The following is a 22905-nucleotide window of genomic DNA, read 5'->3' on the forward strand; positions in this document are numbered from 1 at the left end:
ATACCAATCTATACTCCCCAATTTCTGGATGGTCAAATTTTTTACAGGAACTTCTGAAATACAGATATTAGACATGCAGTAATGTAATCCACAAATTTCAGCTAAAAATGGTGTAAAGAGATGACTCTCAAAAATCAGCATTCCTAGGCAAGACAAAATTCAAAACAATGTTTGGCCACAAATTGTTAAACTTTAAAATACAGTCAGGCTTGACTTGAATGACCACCTACTTGTAGTATCATGTCCCACCCAGTTACATTATCCTGACACCAGGCAGACTAGTCCTTAACTAACCTCTTAATGCAGAGCACCTAGCGAGGCAGATGTTAGCACCATTTTTATGTCTTTGGTATGACTCAACAGGGTTTGAACCCTCAATCTTGTGCACCCAAGGTGGACGCTCTAACCACTAAGCCACTGGAGCAGTCCTGACATCAACGTAAGGTAAAACCTGAACGGCTAGGAAGGCAAAATCTAGGTTTGTAACAATGGCTATAATTGATGATAGATTCGCATCATCCAAGTCTGTTTGGCAAGGCTTGATGCTGGCAGCAGGATTTATCAAATAAAGAAGAGTTGTTTTTGAGATGTTTGATAATTGTTATAGTTCAAGAAACTGCACCCATATTTGATGGCAAATTGACATAATTTTTGTCAGGGCTTTCATTTTGATTGTAAATGACATCTTGCACAAATGTATGACTTTGTATTATATAAAATATGTAATGCATATATACTCTGACACAAATTTATAAGAGGAGGATGGAGGAAATTATTGAAGAAAACAGTAGATGACAAGTGTAAAATTAAACCTGTACTAGAAAACAATTTCCAAATAAGTATCTTTTTTGGTGCAACAAATAATTAAATATATCCCATAATATGTATCTTATATCCAGTGGGGGGGATACTAATCTGCAGCAAAAATATCATCACAGAATTCCTGATCTGTACTAATTTTAAAAGTCCAGACTCGAGATTTTCCCTCCTATAAATGTGGTCAAAATTCTCTCAAGCTGTGTTTCAGAAGCCATTTTATTGTTTTCATTTTATTTTTTATTAACAACTACTACATTGAATGCAGACTATCATAACCTGAAAAACTTTATGAAGGCCTAATTTGAATCACCATACAAGATTCTGTGTCATTTTGTTAAAGTTCTTTACCTCTGGAGTTGTTCTGTTAATTTCAGCTAAACATCTTATCGTCAATTTCTTAAAGTGGTAATACAAGTTTCTACTGATTTTCAAGAAAATGTTCAATATAACAATGGAAATAATACAACTCCGATTCACAGGATCCAGAACTACATGTATAGGTGGGTTATTTCCTTCACAAGATCCAGAACTACATGTATAGGTGGGTTATTTCCTTCACAAGAACCAGACCTAGGTGTATAGGTGGGTTATTTCCTTCACAAGAACCAGAACTACGTGTATAGGTGGGTTATTTCCTTCACAAGAACCAGAACTACGTGTATAGGTGGGTTATTTCCTTCACAAGAACCAGAACTATGTGTATAGATGGGTTATTTCCTTCACAAGAACCAGAACTACATGTATAGGTGGGTTACTTCCTTCACAAGAACCAGAACTATGTGTATAGGTGGGTTATTTCCTTCACAAGAACCAGAACTACGTGTCTATGTGGGTTATTTCCTTCACAAGAACCAGAACTATGTGTATAGATGGGTTATTTTCTTCACAAGATCCAGAACTATGTGTATAGGTAGGTGGGTTATTTCCTTCACAAGAACCAGAACTACGTGTATAGGTGGGTTATTTCCTTCACAAGAACCAGAACTACATGTATAGGTGGGTTATTTTCTTCACAAGACAGAAAGGTAGGACAATAATAGCCCTACAGACCCATGATATGGACTCCAAAAACATACCAGGGTCATGAACCATTATGACACTTTATATAGTTGCAATGAAGAGGATGAAACTAGCCCTGCTAATCAAAATGAATGCGATGCAGACCAAGACACAAGTGCCAGTAACATGCTAGTTCTCAATGTAATGAGCCATACTGGCACTATAGTTGCAACATTTTCCAAAAAAATTTGGTCCCTCATAGTTTCTTGCAAATATGTGATGTGCAACAGGAGTCTGGTTTTTAATTGTAACACATCATCTGCCACTGAATATGGCATTCAAGTAGCAGAACTGACCAGTGCACTGAAACTTTACTATTGGAAGGAACGGTACACTTGGTGCTCAATACAAGAAATGATGTTAATACGATTCTGATTGTCTGTTACAGGAGTCTGGAAATGCAAGGGAACACCCTGAATTGAAAAACTACAAAAAACTTTGTAAGTAGGTAAAACTATGAACTGACAATCACTTTTGGACGTGTGTACTGACCAGTCAGGTCAGGCGACCTACGTATCATCTTGTGGGGTCCCTCTGGGTATGGAGGGTTCAACAAAATCAAATTATCAAAGAATGATTGGCAACGTTTAATGAACAATCATTTGTGTTTTTGGGGCTCTTGGTGGGTAAGTGGTCTCAGGCACTTGTTTTTGTAAGTTTGTTGGTGAGGGTTCAAGTCTTGACTTTTCCAGTTTGAGTAAGCGAGAAAATTTACCAGTAGCTTCTGGTTTGTCATCGGTTTTTCAGCCACCAAAATATTCTGACTGACGTGCAGCCTAGCATGTGCTGAAAATGGCATTAAACCCACACAACAAACCCAAAATCAACTATACTTTTTATAACAGAATATAAAGCAAGTCTTCTGTCTAATTGTTAACTTTTTTTAACCCATCACAGGAATGTAAAATATTTCAATAATGGCTTCAAGTTAATTCAGCCTTCCATTATTTAGTAAAACTGGCACCAACAATAGGGAAGAACACAAATTTGGTGGTAAACTAATAGATTTTAAGAGATACAACTAACTCAACCATGTCAAGCGATTCCCCACACTAAGTACAATTTGGTTGTAATTCTATTTGACAGCAGCAACTGATGTACAAGATAAGTTACCACCAAATACCAAATACCTTCAACACTACACTTTAATACTGATGACACTGCTATCAGAAGTGATATATATATATATATATATATATATATATATATATATATATATATATATATATATATATATATATATACACACACATACATACATATACACACACACACACACGCATACATATACACATATGCATCATACATACTCGCTTATAAGTTGAGAGTCAGATTGCAAAAGCAAAGATCCAGATCTGAAATTGCATAATGCATCTGCAGATCAGGGTCTAAGTAGTTTGTTCTACTGATTACTCCTAACAAACTTCACAGACCCATTTACAGGCAACAGAGCTAGACAGGTTTCTAAGTTGCAAACCCATCCTGCTGTTTGAATGTGTTTATGTATGCAAGCATGTGCATACAAGCAATTTCAACACCCACTTTCAACAATGGAGGCTGGTCGAAAACCCACTGTTGAACAATGAACAGATCTATACTGCCAAACAAGTTGCCATAATAGATTAACTGAGAAATCAAAACATTTATATCCTTTATATTTAAAAACCTTTAATACGCCTCCAGAACTCCACGAATACATCCCTTATTCCACTGAAATACACTTCCACAATCATGATGCACATGCACACATTATAAGCCCACCTGTGTTTGATTATGACTGGGTGGCATTGGAATGGAGGGTGGCATTTCAAATTGGGACATTGTTGCATCACTGACACTCTGTCCAAGCATGGAATTTGAGTCCTGCACAGAAAACAGTCTGTCACTTTGTTGCAATGATTGTGAAAGATGAGTCTGTCCGAAACTAGAACCAGAATAGTCCTGCTGCTGAACTGAAGATGCTACTTGTTGGTGTGCCGCTGCCACTGCTGCAAGTAAAGATGCCGCTGTCTGATCTGCTGATGATGGGTTTTCACTGATTAATTGTTGCTGGTCACGAAAACCAGTCGTGAAACTGCTCTGTGAATGGGAAAGACTGCTTATATCAGGAGTCTGTGATGAAGTTGAGTGTGGGGGCAGGGGGGATGCTGTCCGCATTGGATGGGCTGCTACCACTGCTGGATCCATATGAGGGGCTGAAACACGATTAGACAGAAGTTCAACACATCTGACACAAATGAAAGCTAAATATGATGATTAAATTAATGCAGCATCCAGTTTCATTACATTCCAGTTAAAAACAGAATTAGCTGTAGGTCTTTATACTTTTTCTTAAAAGTTTATATGTTGTCTAAGGATAAAAATTTACAAACATCATATCCTAGTTGCAGAAATGTCCCACCTGATATAAACTTTCAATTTATCTTAGAGAATAAAATGTACGTTTTCCCAAAAAATTTCACGTCAGGCTTATTAGAGTTTACAGTACAATAAATACTCAAATACACATTCCAAAATGAGAAGATAGTAGTAATTTAAAAAATAAGAGGCCAAAATGGGCTCACCTATCTGACACATATCAACAGCTAAATATGAAAGCCACTAATGGCATAATATTATGCTGACATACCAAGACTTTCCATTTTTTTTTGCAAAAAAGCCATAAATGATGACAGATCAGTATATTATGAACAGATTTAGAATGATGCTTTCAATCAAATTTGGTCAAACTCTGCTCAGCAGTTTTTGAGATGAAGTTGTTATAATGGGTTTAACAGTGGCAATACCTTATGACAGACTGGCATCAAGATGTTTTTCTGCTGGAACATGAGCTGGGATTCAACTCAGGAGTAGCATGAAACACCAGTACAAATATCAGGAATATGTGCCAATACAACCGCAAGATTCAAGTGATTATGTGGTTTTATATTACTGAAAATTGTTTTAAAAACATGCTATGGAAATACATTGTTGCAAGCTGATGCATAATGATGCTTAGCACATAGCATTTAAATTATCTGTTATTTTCCTTCGACTCGACAATGTTCTTAACATACTTGTAGCAAGGCATGATGCAAGTACTTCTGGCTTTATTGCCACTTAAATTTCTTTTCATCTCGTTCATTTCCAATGGTGGACCAAGTGAAAGAAATAAGCCTCCAAATACAATTTCCATCTGACAGCATCACATCAATTTATTAATTACAGAAATTTTCGACTGCTCCGGTGACCTAGTGGTTAGAGCATCCACCTTGGATGCGGGAGGTCGTGGGTTTGATCCCCAGCTGAGTCATACCAAAGACTTACAAAAATAATGCTAACAGCTGCCTCGCTTGGCTCAGCATTAAGAGGTTAGTGTTAGGACTGGCTGGCCTGGTGTCAGGATAATATGGCTGGGTGGGACATCATGCTACATGACTGCGGCATGATGCCCCAGTGCTCGACATCACTGCAGATACTGTGGCGAGATGACTTAAAAATTGTTAAAGCTACATTAAAAATCCAAAACAAATCACATCACAGAAATTTTCTGTGAAAAGTTCTCAACAATTACATGAATCACCTCTCATAAAGTTGCCCAACCAACTGATTATCACTTATCACTACGTCCAATATGGCCTTAGTAGCATAATTTTTCAGTGTAACCAGTCTAACAGAACCATTAGTCTCTGGAATTGAATGCTCATCTATATAATGCATGCAAAGGGCTGAATTCGCAACCAGAAACATGATGTTTAAAGGCACATGTGAATATTGCAAATTATTTTAACACTGTGCCATGTGGACATATCTTTCATTATCAAGTGGCACCATTGGCACAAAAAAGGAACCCTGCCTATTAAACTTTTATAGCTATTGGGCAACTCATCTGAAAATTTTATTAACCATTTCAAACTTAGGTTACAAGACCCAAATAATTTGGTTACCTTGGACATTGAGAACAGAAATTAATAGTAAGAAAAATAATGACAGAAAATTACAAAATGTGAGGGTGTTAGTTAGGGCTAACTTGAGAGCAATGATAAAAGATAATGAAGTTATATATAACAGTATACCTAGATCTGTCTGAAAATAATTAACAAGATCCAGTGTCTGAATCAGCCTCTGGCCAGCCAGTAAAAATAACGAACTGGAGTTCTCTAAACCATTGTTTCATATTGCCTGACCTTAAATTCACTGATAAATGACCGTGATCTTCATTTTCTTCTGATCATTGCTTATAATAACTAAAGTTTCTTAAGTGGCCAACACTATACTGGCTGAAAAGAATTTTCAGGAGTTCAAGACCAGATCATTTCTTACTTTTATCTGACAAGTGCTGAAATGATCCAAGATATTCTTCAGTAATGACAGGATTTTCAAATTTGATGCTGTGGATATCAGAATGTCACCATTTTCGTTTAGAACCAACAAGGCATCTTAAGAAACCTTCTAGTGGAAGTCCCATCTTGATATAGCTTACCATTTTGAAGAAGAAACAATAGCAAGATTTTGAAGATGGCAACCATGTCAGCCATACTGTATATCAGATTGGCACCATTTCCATTTATGACCAACTAGACACTGTAAGTCTTTTGATGAAAGCACAATATTGATATGACCAGCCATCTAAGAAATAGCCGTAACAAGATGGCCTTTGTGATAGCCATAATGGAAGACAGATTGGCACCATTGTTATTTAAGACCCATGTTGATACGACCATCCATTTAGGAGTACCAATAGCAAGATTTTCAGGATCACAGTTATGGCAATTTTGTCGGATGTTCAAGCAGCACCCTTTTCATTTAGGACTTCACAAGAATTCTGGTGAAAACCCAACTGCCATATTACTTTTGTTGCAGATGAGTCTTTTGGTTAAAGCACAATTTTGATATGACCAGATATTCTGAAAAAGTAACCAGAACAAGAATTTCAAAATGGCTACTGTGGCAGCTATACTGGATCCATGAGCAGCAGCATTTTCATTTAGGACCATGTAGACAATTAAATAATTTATTACTTAAAAAAACCCGAAGTTAATATGACCATCCATTTATGAGTACCAATAACAAGATTTTCAAGTTGGCTGCTGTGGTCATCATGCTAGGACCAATTCTTTTTTACCAACTAGATGGTAAAACTGCTGGTAAAAACCCCATGTCAATGACTTTGGAGGAACTTCAAGATGGCTGCTGTAATGCTTATATTAGATATCAGATCAGCAGCACCATTTTAATCTTAGAACCAACTAGACGTCACAAGTCTAGTGAAAAACGTTGATATGACCGTCCACTCAGCAGTGACAAGATTTTCAAGATAGCTGCTGTGACACAATATTGGATATCATAGTGGCACCATTTTCATTAAGGACCAACGTCCTGATCAGAATGGAAAGAATGTGTGTGTAAAGTTTCATGGCAATCATCCAAGCAGTTGAGGAGTAGTGATAACAAACTTGTGCTAATAGAATGATGGACAATAGACCACCCCATAAGCTCTTGTGGTCTATAACACACAAAAAAAGAGTGCTTCCTACTGCACTGTTATTAAAATTATGGTAGGTAGATAGTTTTTTTTGTTGGTGGTAATATTATAATATTAGTATATATAATGCACTAAGCTCTTTAAGTACTGGGCTAAACCAGCTCAATTAGATGTACAAATCTATTTTGAGAATTTCTAAAAATTATTTTTAAACATAATACACATTATAATGATTAGTAAATATACTGTACAAAGCACTTCAAGTACTGGGCTAAACCAGTTCAATTAGATGTATAAATCAATTTTGTGATTTTCTTTTTACCAATGTGTGTGTGTGTGTGTATGTGTGTGTTAGGGTCAGCAACGAAAAACAACAGTCGGCTGTCAAGAAACTTTTTTGTGCTTCAGATATAATAAAGCCATAGTCATGTCTGTAGTCATATTTACTAGTAAATTTCCTGCATTTGCCTCTATGTCTCTATTTCACCAGTTGTATGCCATTACTTAAGGATTCCTTTCTGCAGTGTTCTGGTTGTGTGATTCATTTTTTCCCCACTGGCAATGTATTTTCAACCATAATGGATATTTGGAGGCATGGATTGCAGTGAGATGATAGTTGGGTGATTTGTTTGAAGGTGCAAAATGAAATGGGACAAATGCTCAACTGCCTGAAAAGAATTTCTAGGGGTTCAAAAATAGGGCCATTTTTCTTTTTTTAAGTGTGGAGTATTGAAACCAGCTTTGATATTCTTCAGCAATATCGAGATTTTCAAATTAGCAGCATGGTAGACTAATGAATGTCATCAGAACACCATTTCATTTAGGACCAATACAGAATCAAAAGAAGTCTTATGGTGGAAACTGCATGTTGCCAAGACTTTTGGTTTTGTTGGAGCAGTAATAAAAAAATGAAGATGGATGTCATATTGTCCGAAGGAGCAAAGATAACAAGATTTTCAAGATGGATGTCATGGTGATCACATCTGATACCATTAACTAGACCACACTCTTTTAGTGAAAGCCAAATTTTCAAGATGGCTACTGTGGCAGGTACAATGAAGACTTGAATGGCACCATTAGTACCTACTAGATATTATAAAAAATAATTTACTCACGATACCGTGATAAGATTTTCAAGATGGTCACAGTGATGCCCAAATTGGACATATGATCAGACCATTTTCATTTTAGACCAAACTGCAGTCATAAGACGTCTTTTAGTGAAAAGCCCATGTTGATATGTCCATCCATTCAGGAGGAGTACCAAAAACATTTTAATATGGACAAATGTATAGCCAGACACATGTAGCAACAAGTGCTACGAGACTTCTATCTGCGGCATGACATATTTTGTAACAAGGGCTTTAAGAGTTAATAAAATAAAATTGAATACTAGACAGAGCACATTTTTACATGTGCAACTTTAAACTATCTGCAGGAGTTTTCACTCATTACTTGCTCTCCAAACGCATGAAGTCATACAAATTTTGAGCAATTTGCTTGCCCTGGCAACATCTCTTTCGCAAATGAAAGCAAGATGCACCCTCCCAAAAACATGACAGACAACACAACTAAAGCAAGGTAGAGGAGACAAACACTGAATACAAAAAGGGAGGTGAAACGCAAGAAAGACATTAAAGATGAACTGAAATATGAGCCATATAGCTCATATATAACATGCATGCCGTCCAAGGAATTAAGAAGACGTTATTCCATATATTGGTCATGACTAGGGTGCCAGACTGGAATCATGTTCTTTTCAATTCTGGCCCTCCAATACTAAATCGAGGAGGAAATAATCTGCTTGGACTGGGGACCCAAGTCCTGGAAAAATAATGCAGTAACAGCAGGCACTGTATTACACATTATAAATAATAGTTTTCTAGTGTTTAGTTTATGGTTTTTTGACCAAAAAAAAAAAGAAAAAGAAAACTGTTTCATCTGGCAGTTAATGTTTATTTTTAAACACTGGTCCAAAACCAAGCACTTGGCATCAAAGGCGCCAATCAGTGTCACGTACTTCCTGACTGACCTTTGTTGACTTGAGGCAGGAAGGTAAGGAGCAGAAGCCAACTTCAAAGTAAGAATATCACTCCTTGACTGGTGCCTGGTGCTAGAGTCATGAAAAAAGTGAATAAAAGTAACCTTTTTAACAAAAATCATTTTTACTGACGACAGCCATTGATTGAGCGCATAGCTATCAGTACAGAGTATATGAATTCTGCATATTTAAAAATTTTCTTGCTCTTAAACAATGTCACCAAGTTCATAGATAAAGTTACAGAAGAACATTTTCTAGCATAATGTGTATTTTAGGGGGTATTAAGTCAATAAACATAACAAGTCATTATACTCTATGTAATTCTTCATGCATGTGTGCTATAAATACTATGGTATTTCTAATCGATATTGCATAGCTTTGTTATTTGGGGGTTTAATGCCATTTCTAAAGGCAAGATAGGCTATACATAGCGGCCAGAACAATTGGTGGAGCGTGTGTATGAGTGTGTGATTTGGATTTTAATGTAGCTTTAACAATTTTTCAGTCACATCACCACGATGTCTGCAGTGTGACAGTTTATAGTGATGTCTAGCACTGGGGCATCATGCCATAGACATGTAGCATGATGTCCCACCCAGTCACATTATCCTGACACCAGGCCGACCAGTCCTAACACTAACCTCTTAATGCTGAGCGCCAAGCGAGGCAGCTGTTAGTACCATTTTTGTAAGTCTTTGGTATGACTTGACCAGTGATCGATCCCACGACCTCCTGCATCCAAGGCGGACGTTCTAACCGCTAGGACACCTGAACTGTCTGGTGGTGGAAGAACCCCAGAAAACCCTATTAAGAACTACCAACTGGCAAGCTTTCTCACAGACCCACATTGACCAAACCCAAGACCTGAACCCATGTGGAGGGAGGTGCAATGGCAGTGATTGGTAAAGGCAAATGCTTCAGACCAATCAGCTACCGAACGCCCTCAAATTTCATAGTTCACATCTTTTTTTGCATCATGTAAATATACAATGGCACATTATATTCTTACTAAAAAAACTTGAAGAAAAAAAAGAATTATGAAAAGCATTATGTTTATCCTTTATACTTCATCACAGATGTACACTATAAATAACATGACCTTCATTTGTGATTACTAGTAGCCATAATTAAATTGAAAGTTTATCTTCATTTTCAAAAATGACAATGGTCTACAGCCAAAATGCTTCCGAAATAAATCTAGTCAAACTTTACTAATTCTGTGTCAGTATATACGACCCTTGACTTGGGAATGGCGGAGGATAAAAGTGAGGTACAAAGGGATGGGATCTCAATTTAATTCAGAAATGACTAAAATACATTTTAAACTGGATCTATGAATAAATCTATGACTGGGTTTGGACAGCTCTTGCTTTTTAGTCAAATCAATGAATGACACAATCTGAAGCTGGTATTGCATCATACATAATATGATTTGCATCACATTATTCCTAGAAGTAATGGATGATGCAATCATAACTAAGCTTACATCACTCTGCTGAATAAATTGCCACATATCAGTTCTAGAAATCATACAGTGTCGTGCTCTCTTATTAGTCAGTGTTTGATTTTGCAAAGGGACACATATCTGTTTAGCCAAAGTGAGCACATATGCCTTGCACTTGTGTGAACAATGCGGGTAACTTCTGCTATGTTTGTGGTGAAGTGACTTTTGCATCCCAAAGGCGCAGTATAACCACTATGGTTAAGAAAGCTATCACCTTTATGTTGGCTGCAAAACTAGAGATCAGGACAAGAGATGGGCACCACACATATGCTGCAACACTTGTGCAACAAATCTTCGCCAGTGGCTGAACAGGAAAAGGAAATCTATGCCTTTTGCAGTGCCAATGATTTGGAAAGAGCCAACAGATCATATCAACAATCGTTACTTCAGCATGGTGCCTCCAGTTGGGAAATGTGTGTCAAAGAATAAAAAGGGACTGCATTATCCAAACATTACATCAGCTATACGCCCAATACCCCACTACTGCCAGTTTCTGATGCACCAGAATCATTCTCACTCGAGTCAGACAATGAAACTTCTAGTCCTGAACCATCAATGTCACATGATCCATATTTTCTCCCACCCTCCTCCTCTGAACCACACCTCATAACACAAGGTGAACAGAATGACCTTGTCAAGGAGTTGCAACTAAACAAGAGTAAGGCAGAACTGTTGGGCTCCAGACTACAGCAGTGGAATCTCCTGCCAGGTGAAGTTAGGGTTTCCATGTTTCATGACGTCAAAAGGATCTTGTCCCATTCTTCTTCATGGAAGGTGATTTTGCAGCCTGCAACAACACTGATGGTGTTACAGCAGCCCTCAACATCGTTCATGATCCAGATGAGCGGAGACTGTTCATCGATTCACCAAAGATGAGTCTTAAATCTGTTTTGCTGCATGATGGCATAAGTTTTGCCATCAATTCCAGTTGGTCATGCAGTTCATACGAAGGAAACCTATGCAAACATGAAATAACTTTTGAGGTGCATAAACTATGACCAACATCAGTGGCAGCTTCGTGGTGATTTGAAGGTTTTTGCTCTCTTGTTTGGTCTGCAGACTGGATACACAAAGTACTGATGTTTTCTCTGTGAATGGGATGGTGCTGAGCGAGATTTCCACTACATCAAGAGCAACTGGCCACTCCGACAGTCATTGGAGTTGGGAGGAAAAGTGTTCAGCATCCACCACTTGTTGAATCAAGGAAGATTTTGTTACCACCCTTGCATATCAAGCTGGGTTTGATGAAGAACTTTGTCAAGGCCATGGACAAAACACAAGCAGCTTTCAAATACCTCTGTGGAAAATTTCCAAGGTAAGTGAAGCTAAGATAATGAAAGGTTTCTTTGTCGGTCCTCAGATTCGTGAACTTCTTTGTGATGAGGCAATTAACCATGCATTGCATGGCAAGGAAAAGACAACATGGAAACCCTTCCAGTCAGTGGCAACAAATTTCCTCAGAAACAACAAGGCAGACAACTACTGGGAGTTGGAGAAAAACCTCCTCAAGGCATACAAAAGCCTTCATTGCAACATGTCACTAAACATAAATCTTTTGCACTCTAGACCCCCCCACCCCCACCTAATGAGCAGTTAGTATGAGCACGGCAAGCGATTTCACCAGGACATTACAACAATGGAAAAAAGCTCTCAGGGCGAATGGAGCCCATCAATGCTTGCAGACTATTGCTGGAGAGTGACAAGAGATGTTCCATTTAATAAATACAAGAGACAAGCCAAGAGGTGCAGAGTAGACACTGAACAAGGAGTAAACTATATACTTATATTATACATAATAGTTTGTTGCCTTTTGTTACATAATAAATTTTATTTATTCAACCCTTTTGCTGTTTTTTGAAGTGTTGCATAAACCGGACAGGTGAAATATTATCATGTAAAGCAACCATAAACTGATGAGAAGGCATAGGTTTACAATTTTTGATTAAAACTCTATCTACACAATATACATAGATGTAAAATGTAAAAAGATTTTAGAAACAGTAGCCAATCAGTTTTTTTGTCCTATTTTGAATTTATCACATCAAAATCCATAATAAATAGCACATTTTATCTCTAAAGCAGATGACTTCTAAAAAAAACTGTAGAACAGTTATTATTGTAGCACATAATATCTATACAATCTGATACATTTAATAAATCAATTATCTAATAAAACTTGCTTCAAATCTTACCTGAAGGATGAATGCAATAAATGTGCTATGGTATGTTAACAGCATTAGGGTTTTTCCCCATCTCATTTGTTTAGTATCAACTTTCTAGATGAATGCGATCAATTCAGCAAGGGATGCCATAATAAACCCAAAGGCCCAATACAATCTGCACTGCAGTTCCACTACATTCAGTGAACATCCAACAGTTATAATGTACACCCATATGCAGTAGACACTTAATCGTTGACTCCCATGTCCATGGTATTGAGCTTGCAACCCAAAATCCACGATGCACGTATAAAATGCTGCATGGAGTTCTTGAGCAACTCCCACCAACTTTACCCAACCTAACATATAAATGGGACCACAGGTGGCAAAGTGATACAAGGTACTTGCCTTTACAGATCACTTGCACATCTCACCGCTGTCCATGCGAGTTCAAGTCTCAACTTGACAAATGTAAATATGTGAGAAAGCTTGCCAGCAGCTTCAGTGGGTCAGTGGCTCTTCCCTGATTCTTCTTCAATCAAAAATATACTGGTTGCCATCTATAATCAAGCATCACCAAAAAAGGTGTTAAACCAAACAAGAACAACCAAAACAATCATTACTTGAACCAATTCTTCAAGTCAATGCATATTCTTAAAGCATAAAAGAAGCTTTATTAACTTTTTTTCTACAGACCGGTGCCCAATCAGGGATATTTTTTTTTATCAGTTAAGCTGGTGGATTTGGGGGGGGGGGGGGGGGGGGAGACTGGAGATTTGCCAGAGTTTTCACGTTTCACTTTTATGCATTCATTTGACAGCTTTGTAATATAAACATTTGGTTTACTAAAAATACTGAAGCAGCCAAGTGAAGGCAGTCCTTTTTGCATCCTTCTGTCAGAAATGAGAGGTAACAGGAACTACTTAAAGCTGTGATGCCAAGCAGAAACAGAAAACTGAATACTTACACTCCATGTCAATGGTGGATTCTTGAAGGAAGTTAAAGCTGCCCTGCACAGATGAGACTATCTCCTGTATGGGCCTCTGCCTTTGTCGCTGGGACTGTGGGGGCTGGGCTGCCTGAGGAGGGGCATGATGCTGATATGTTTGTGTGGCTGAAAAAAACAAGTCTGCTTCAGCAGCCGTTTTCTTCAATTCCCGTGACTCCACTTCATGGGACCTCACTTCTTCAATGAGTTTGTTTGACTGACTCTGTATATGTTGGGGCATGGGGATTTCTGGTTCTACTTCCTGCTGGTAGGAGTCGAGATCATCCTCCGATTTGGGCCCCTGACCTTCAACAAGGACAAACTCATTCTCTTTGCTGTCTTCCTTGTCATCTTTGTAGGGAAAGTTGTCAAAATAGCCACACCCATTGATCAGGTCCAGAAGTTCCTTTAAATCCTTGTAGGTTGTGCCAGTCACCTCCTTCTCACGGGCATCCAACAGGCTGACAATATGCTCAGCTGCTGAACTCAGACTTTCATTGTAACTCCTTGGCCCATCTCTTGTTGGACTTATCAATTTGTACAGCTCATCCAATTGACTAATATTCTCCTCAGTTAACACCTAGAAACAGAAAGACAAAATCTATAGACTATAAGACCCTACCAACACATAAGAGACCTAAATAAGCTAAGAAATGCACATGCTGCTTATAAGACTAAATATAAATGAATCAAACTTGGCCAGGTACTGGACCTGCCAAAACTCAGACTCTACTAAAATTCTGGTATATGACTACCCCATGTTCACACACAAGTCAAACTTTCAGGCTTGATGCCAGGATAGTCCAACAAATTGGGTTAAAATTTGTTAAGCATGTTTTTGACATGTCAATGAAAGGAGCTGATTCTTTTAAAACCATTTTCAACACGTTTCACTTAGACACAGATCTAACAGTAGTCTGCATGTGCATGTCTTTGATTTCGATTTGTAACGTATCTTTAACAATTTTGCAGTCATATCGCTTTGATGTCTGCAGTGTGACAGATTATAGTGATGTCTAGCAATGGGGCATCATGCCACCGACATGTAGCATCACATCCCACCCAGTCACATTATCCTGACATCAGGCCAGCCAGTCCTAACACTAACCTCTTAATGCTAAGCGCCTAGCGAGGCAGTTGTTAGTACCATTCTTTTAAGTCTTTGGTAGGACTCAGCCAGGGTTCATAACCATAACCTCCCACATACGAGGTAGATGCTCTAACCACTGCTAAATCCCTAAAAGTAAATTAAGCAACTGATTTGTAGTTTGTCATACTAGTTCTGAAAAATTATCCAACTCCAAAAGTTAGAAAAACTTAAGTGGCTATTTCGAGGTTCTATTATTTTTGGTCCTCTACTCAGCTGACAAGCCCCCACCCACCACCCCTCTCCATTCTTTTCTAGACCAGCTAGTTTGCATGAACTATGATATGTAGGACCACAGTTCAATGTTTTCTTCTTCATTTATATTTTCAGACCATCCAACTAATTAATTAGAGTGCTAAGGAATCACATTCCTTTATTTCACTTCTCACCAGTGGTCTTGCAAATGACCTTGAGACTGCAAGCCCAGCTATGCAATGCAATTTGAAAATCTCCAAACATTACAAAGTTATTAGCTAGAAAATTTTTAATGGAGAGACAGCCAGAGAGACATACAACACAATTTAAGCCCAACTTAAGACAGGCTTAAAAATATCATATAAACTAGGACAATGATAAATTTACAAGCTGCGGGCTAGCAAACTTCCATAAATTTCAAGCCATGTAACATTCACAACTCATTCATGATCAAGTTTTGAGAAAATTCACAAAATATGCATCTGTCTGCTGCTCGGAAAATTCCTGAGCACTTCTTGATTGTTTTTAACACCATCTCATTTATTATTGAGTTATCATACGTCCAATCAGATTCACAATAAACTTGCAGGCTTGACATGTGATGACCTCATTCATGGTCATATAGATGCTTGAATTCATGCAAAACAGCATTTTGATGTGCTTCAAATAACTGACTTGAAGAGTCTAATAAATAAGCAGAACTCCGACTTAATGCATATCTGCAGAAAGACATGGCCTGTAAATTGAGCCTGTATTTTTGTGGAGATTTCCCCAGAAAAATGAAATAGTGAATAGCTATTCTAAAAGCTCTCAACCTTGGTCTGAACTCATCAACCTGCCGTCAAGATGTCCATAGGATTCTTAATTTTCAGCATTGATATTTGATGGTTGGTGTACATTATTTTTACAAACAGAAAATTCTTAGAGCTATAAGGCATTAAAGTTGGCCCTGGCTTGGTTTAAGGACTTTCACTGTCCTTTAAATTCTTCATTTCCTTCTAAGCAGCAGAAGACTTGTCAGACTGGGATTGCTTCATTCCCTGAATCGGAGAAAGAACTCAGTCGCCAGATTCTTCACAATTTCAGACATGCCAACCCTGACAAGTCCGACTCAGTAAGGCAGTCGATTTTTTCCCCGTAAGATTGACCAGTTTCAGTAAGGTGCAACAAAATATCAATAACTGCTATTATAAAGCTGGAAAACGTAATTAAAAGTTTGATGCATCAATGATAAACATTATGTTCAACTGAAAAGTTTGTATGTAAAGTATGTGTTGACTTTATTTACCACTAGTAAAATTGCACAAACTCTAGTTCCAAAGCCTATGCAGCTCAATGGCTTGTTTCTATCTCTCAACTTTACATAATTCTTGGAAATTATTTTCCATTTTACATGATGACAATCATATCTACTGCCACGAGACATACACAAATTGGCATGTGATGTCCAAGAAATGGAACTGTCTTTCTTTTAGCTTTTATTCACAAGAATCTGAATATTCCTTTTTATTCTTCTGATTTGATTATTAACATTTTTCTTGAAGCTTATTTTCTGTTTCGTCTTAAACATGCATCGCTTTCTGGACGTCATTTTAAAAAATTATATAATTAACAGTTTGATCATGCAGATGCTTTGCATGAACAAATAGGTGCAGTTTAAAGCGTCTGAGCTGCTGCTGTAAAGTTAGTCTGGTTCCCTGACTAATTTCACTAATTCTAAGATGAAACCCAGATCCAAATAAAACACAGATGAACCAATTATCTGGATTTTTTGGCAACAATCATTTTTCCGTAATATTTTCTAGTATGCCGCAAGTCTGTATCTTAAGGGTAATTTTCACAAGACTTATGTCAAAATCGTAAGAGTTGACAGGTCTGCAATTCTTTTTTACATCAGCCAGGTGGTGTTCATATTTTATGAACTGGCATGGTTCATGTCATAAAAACTACCAAAAGACATGGAAGAAAAAATTGAATCATTTCGGAATTTTAACCAATACAGAAAGGAGCTCTCATCTGAACCATCCACAAATTGAAAATTTGGGTGTGACACCTATTACCTTTGTTCATCCAAGCAACAAGAGTCAATGCTATTTGTGAGAAAACAATTCTGTAAAAAGCGGTCATGAAAATGCACAAAATCATGGTTGTTTTGGCCTGTTTAGCATATGGTCTTTATTTTTAAATGGAAGACTAACGAAAAGCCTGGAATTTCCTGCACGTGGCACAATTCACGCACATCAAAAGGGATGGATAGACAAAAGTGGAATGACTGGAGAAAGTTTTAAACAAGAAACTAGGTACAGTCATGGATCAGACTTCCAAAGAGCAACTCGATATCAAGGTGCAACCCTCAATGGTTTTTACTGTGATCCTGCAAAACCTTTGAAAATTCCAAAGTGGCATCTATGCAGTGGTAAAGTTCCACAGAGAGCACCATGGAACATGAAAATGCATGCCAACAGATTTTACCCACATCTTCCAACAAGCTGTTGGAGACATCAATTCCTCTGAAGGGAGATCAACATGTGAGGTTACTGTAACCAGAACCCAGTCTTTAGTTCCAAGGACTTTAAAGATTTAACTAGGAAATAAACTGACTGAAAAATGGTTAAAGCCATGTTAAAAATCCAAATCACACAAACACTGTACAGTATTGAAAACCAACCATTTCTTTTTCGCTCTTGTACGGTATCTATCTTGCACAAAAATCCCAGTAGTCAGATATAATTCAAGATCAAGCAAATCTCAATTTGAGAATTTTTGGGAAACTGTAGCCAAGACTGCAGCTCTAGGTGTAGATCACAAGAGCTAAAAGTTTATCTGGGCAAGCTAAGATGGTACATGATGATCTCACCACAGCTCCATGCTTTCCCGTCTGAAAATCATTCCTGACTGGTTCAGATCCCATGTTGTCCAGAAGGTTCTGCAAAGCCAGGATGTCACGGGTCCGCTTGATCTCAGCAGTCTGTTTCTCCATCTTGTCTCTCTTAGCCTGTTTCTTCTGCAGCTTCTCTGCCTGAAAAACAAATACAAAAAAGTATGAATCATAGATCTCCACAACACAACACTAAATTGGACACAAGCATATGCATCATCATGTTATATCTCACATTTCCAGCAAACTGTATCTGACCCATGTATGCTGTTTACACAAGGTTCAATCTTTATAGTGAAAGCTGCTGAATATTAAGGAAATTCTCATTTCTTATGATACAAAATAAAATTCTTTGTCTAACACGTTATATTCTAAGCAAGAATTCTTCGAAAACAGCCAAAATTATGTAATTTTCCCAAATTTCTATTCTGACAAATTTTCCTATCACTACACTCATATGGAGATTTCATTAAATACTTGAATTTGCCTTAATCAATACAAAATTTTAAGAAAATCCGACCTGCTAAACGATCTGCAATTTCATCTCAAATATTTTATACACATTTTAGCTTTTTAAAACCCAGTATTCACTCAGTTTCACATTTCAGCATGCAGAGCTAGATACCTGCAGGATCAAATAAAACAAATGATTCTCACCAACAAAAGCATTCCTGGATTCTATCTGTATACAATACAAGACCAGATTGCTAACAAATTATTGGGATCCACTTTTCAGTTAGAAATTCGTCCTTGTGCAAATCACAAAACTGTGGACAAGAACCTTAAAGCTCTTTTTTACAGGCACATTTTCAAATACTCCACTACCTATCAAACTTTAACTGTACTTGTAAATATGAAACACTTGTAACAGGATTATCAACTATATTTAATTAAATCAAGTCATGCTTATCCCCAACATGTTTAATTCTGGCACAGACTGAAGCCAGTAATGCACTTCACATGACTGGGGATGGGGGTAAGAGATAGAGAGGGAAAGGTTCACACCCCAAACTGCCATTTTCTCCCGTGAATATAACATATCCCAATATCACTATTATTAAAGGCAGACGTAAGTACATAAAACATGCCCCTTACAGAACAACCAAGATGCATATACCACTAAGATGAATTTAATCAAATAGCAAAAATGTAATTAAGCTAAAATATTGCACTAAATAGCATTCCATTTGGAAAATTTTTCACATCATAAAAAGTTCATTTGTGTCTGTGTATGGATTCTGCATTTTAGCTAGCAGGATCATTTTGTGCTAACAAGACAAGAGCTGTTAAATAATCTGAAACCACAGCTCAAGCAACTTCTGCCTTACCTCGGTATTAATGGCAAGAAACTGCTTCTGCAGCTCTCTTGCACACTCCAAACTAGTGATGACTTCATCATAATGCTGAATGGCAGCCTGAAATGGAGAAAATTACACAAAAAAATTAAACAACCCAACAGATTCAGACAGCATGATAAATTGACCAGCATTAAAATATGTATAACTATTAATCAAAGAATTAATAAAATAACACGTCCACATCTCAGACTCTGTCGGTCCAATTAAGGCATTTTCTTTTTGCCCAATGAATATTGAAAATGCACCCATAATGCCAAGTTTCCAGTGTAAGTGGATGCATGTTTTTCTGGGCATTGACAGTACACTGTAAAAACATTTTTGAAGTGTTATTCAATGAAAACTGAAAATCAGTCAGTTATCTAGATGCCTGAATAAACGATGAATGGAATCATAAACTCGAATGCAAAAGAGTAGTTATCACATATCTCTTGTTAGAACAACAGATTCAATTGAGAAATACTATACTATGCCTTAAAAGTTATATAGTGAACAATGACGGAACAGAACAGAAATGCCTGGATTATGTTTCTTGAATAGGAAGGTACAAGTTATCAGTTATGAAGAACAAAACATCAGTCAAACTGGACTGTGTGCTTCAGACAAGTGATATTATTCTACATTGCCACTGTAATGTATTGTTAATGGATTAAGAACAATGAAATCTGCATTAAATACTTGATCACTGATTATCATTTGATTTGAAAATGCACACATCTGCCATGGTAAAGCACTCCATTTTACTGCAATACAGTGCACAAGCAGCGATCATCCTGGGCTTCACCAATGTCGCAAACTGCAATTCTTTTCCCTTATTGGCGACAAAATATACCATCTGGCAATTTTTTTGGTGACAGCCTTTTGGGCTGTTTAATTTGTACATACAATCATGGATCTGGAGTAAAGAATTTCAAAGGGACCACGAAAGGAAGCCATAAACTTGGATACACAATGCACCGGACTCTGTATCTGTTACATAAATCTTTTGTTCATATTGACAAACCCATCTTTACAGTGCTTTGTTACATCATAATCTGCTTATGTTGACAACTGGCCTGAGTACTATATGCTTTGATATGCTCAGTCATGCTACCTAACTATACCTACAATTGATCGACCTCTGAAGATGTGAACAAAAATGGCTACAATTAATTGAATGACGGCTAATCCCTGTTTTTCGTAACAATGTGTTAATAAAATAGTTTTGCTGAATCTTCAGAGAAAACTAATTACCTCTGAAGTACCAATTGCTCTGTATAAATACAAAGAAAATGGAAAAAATTTCAATCAGAATTATATCAAATCAACAGTGCAACTTTATCATGGGTAAACTTAAGACAGACGTTGCGTGTTCATCATCTCATCCTAAGAGTAAGTTAACAAAATGAACAGCATTTGGATTTAGTGCAAATTCATCAGACAACAGTCACTGAACTGGATGTTATACCCGACAGTCCAACATCATCTACATGTAGTGATGGTAGTAATGCTTCAAGTGCGACACCACATTATGATGAACGTGTCAAAAGTTCCCGAAAATTTCAACTTGGGTGTTTGTGGCTGAGATATGATACAAAGATAAAGCAGATGTTCTGTGCTTATGTATCAAGGGATAAGTCAATTCATTTACAACTGGTTCTAATATTTTGAAGGAGTGTGTCACCAAACATGAATCCAGACAGGGTAAGTAATATGTTAATTTTGAGAATTGATCTTTTGCTTTTGCCATCAATCAAATGTTACAACTCCATGGACTTAAACTATGCAACAACAAATAACAGAACAAACAAGTTTTGTATAATTGAAAATAATTTCTCAAAATACAGGAGTGAAAGAATTAAATTAACTTACAGCATGGTGAATAAATTCCTATTTCCTAAAAGTCCTTTCAATTCCAATAGTTCCAAGAAATCTGAATATGTTCCACAAAAAAAAATGCCCCAACTGTGTTGAAGTTTCAAATGTACAGAAAGATTTCCAAAAAATTCAAATAGTTGTTGAATAAATTTAGTTAATACAGTAAAGTTATTCTAGCGTGTCATGCAAAAAATAAATCTTTTCAAAAATCAATCTGGGAGATTGAATCCAAAAACACGCAGATTGGGACCTACCATTGGAAAGTTTTTTTGTGCATATCATTTGCACCAACTATTTCTTCTGTTTCTTTATTCCTTCTTTTAATTTAATTTTAATTAATGCTTATATATACAGTACATAAATGTCAGGTGTTGTTGATTCCTGTAAGTTTCATTGGTGGGAATGGAGATCCTTGTTTGCTTGTCAAGAAAAAATCTACAGCATTCAGTGACCATTCTTGGCATTTAGGAATCAATTCACTACAAGCAAAGCACCGCTCCGGTGGCCCAGTGGTTAGGGCGTCCGCCTCGGATGCAGGAGGTTGTGGGATCGATCCCCAGCTATGTCATACAAAAGACTTACAAAAATTGTACTAACAGCTGCCTCGCCTGGCGCTCAGCATTAAGAGGTTAGCATTAGGACTGGTCGGCCTGGTGTCAGGGTAATGTGACTGGGTGGGACATAATGCTACATGTCTGCAGCATGATGCTCCAGTGCTAGACATCACCTAAAACTGCCACACTGCAGGCATCGTAGCGATATGACTGAAAAATTGTTACAGCTACATTAAAAATCGAAATCACACACACACACACTACAAGCAAAGCAAATAAATTTCTTAACTCCTGTTTGGTGGAGACGTATTTTGTGAAGCTAGCCATAAAATGAGGGTGGGGGCACGGATATTTAATTCCTGAATGCATGAAACTGACGGCCATATTATACGTCACTTATCTTACATTGCAAAGTACGCTCATAGGGTTTTAGTATTAAAATGTCATTAACTAAAGTTCTTTACGAAACTATTATTAGGAAAATAATATATATAATATAGAGTTGCTTAATACCTGATGTTTCTACCTGATGGGCTCGGCCAATGTGGGTATATGAAAAAGCTTGCTGGTAGCTTCTCATGGGTCCAGTGGTTCTTTCCCGGGTTTACCCGGGTTCTTCCTCCACCATTAATACCAGCTGCCATGTATAGCCTATCGCTTGTGCTAAAAAATGACGTTAAACTCTATAACAACAACATTAATAGACTTGGGAAAATAGTCACTACTTGTTCTGGCAACATTTTTTGAAATTTTGTTTTTGGAAGGCGGATATACCGAAAAGGCGTAATCCATATACGTTTACGCGTAAGGCGTAATTTAGTATATAAAAAAAAAAAGCGTAATGATTACGCCAAAAGCGTAATAGTTGGCATGTATGTGGTATAT

General features: G+C 37.3%; 1 protein-coding gene across 1 annotated transcript in view; it reads right to left on the reverse strand.

Annotated features, from left to right (window-relative positions):
- Positions 1–22905, reverse strand: part of LOC149784958 (uncharacterized) — a 51619-nt gene that overhangs the window by 22117 nt on the left and 6597 nt on the right. Inside the window, exons 3-6 of the mRNA XM_089978612.1 lie at positions 19583–19669; positions 18234–18395; positions 14014–14614; positions 3640–4073 (exon numbers count right to left, since the gene is read on the reverse strand). Of these exons, the coding sequence (XP_089834738.1) occupies positions 3640–4073; positions 14014–14614; positions 18234–18395; positions 19583–19669 (1284 nt within the window). The remainder of the gene's footprint in view (positions 1–3639; positions 4074–14013; positions 14615–18233; positions 18396–19582; positions 19670–22905) is intronic.

This window comes from Sinohyriopsis cumingii, chromosome 13 (genome assembly GCF_028554795.1).
Source record: "Sinohyriopsis cumingii isolate HCF-2022 chromosome 13, ASM2855479v2, whole genome shotgun sequence".
Taxonomy (NCBI): domain Eukaryota; kingdom Metazoa; phylum Mollusca; class Bivalvia; order Unionida; family Unionidae; genus Sinohyriopsis; species Sinohyriopsis cumingii.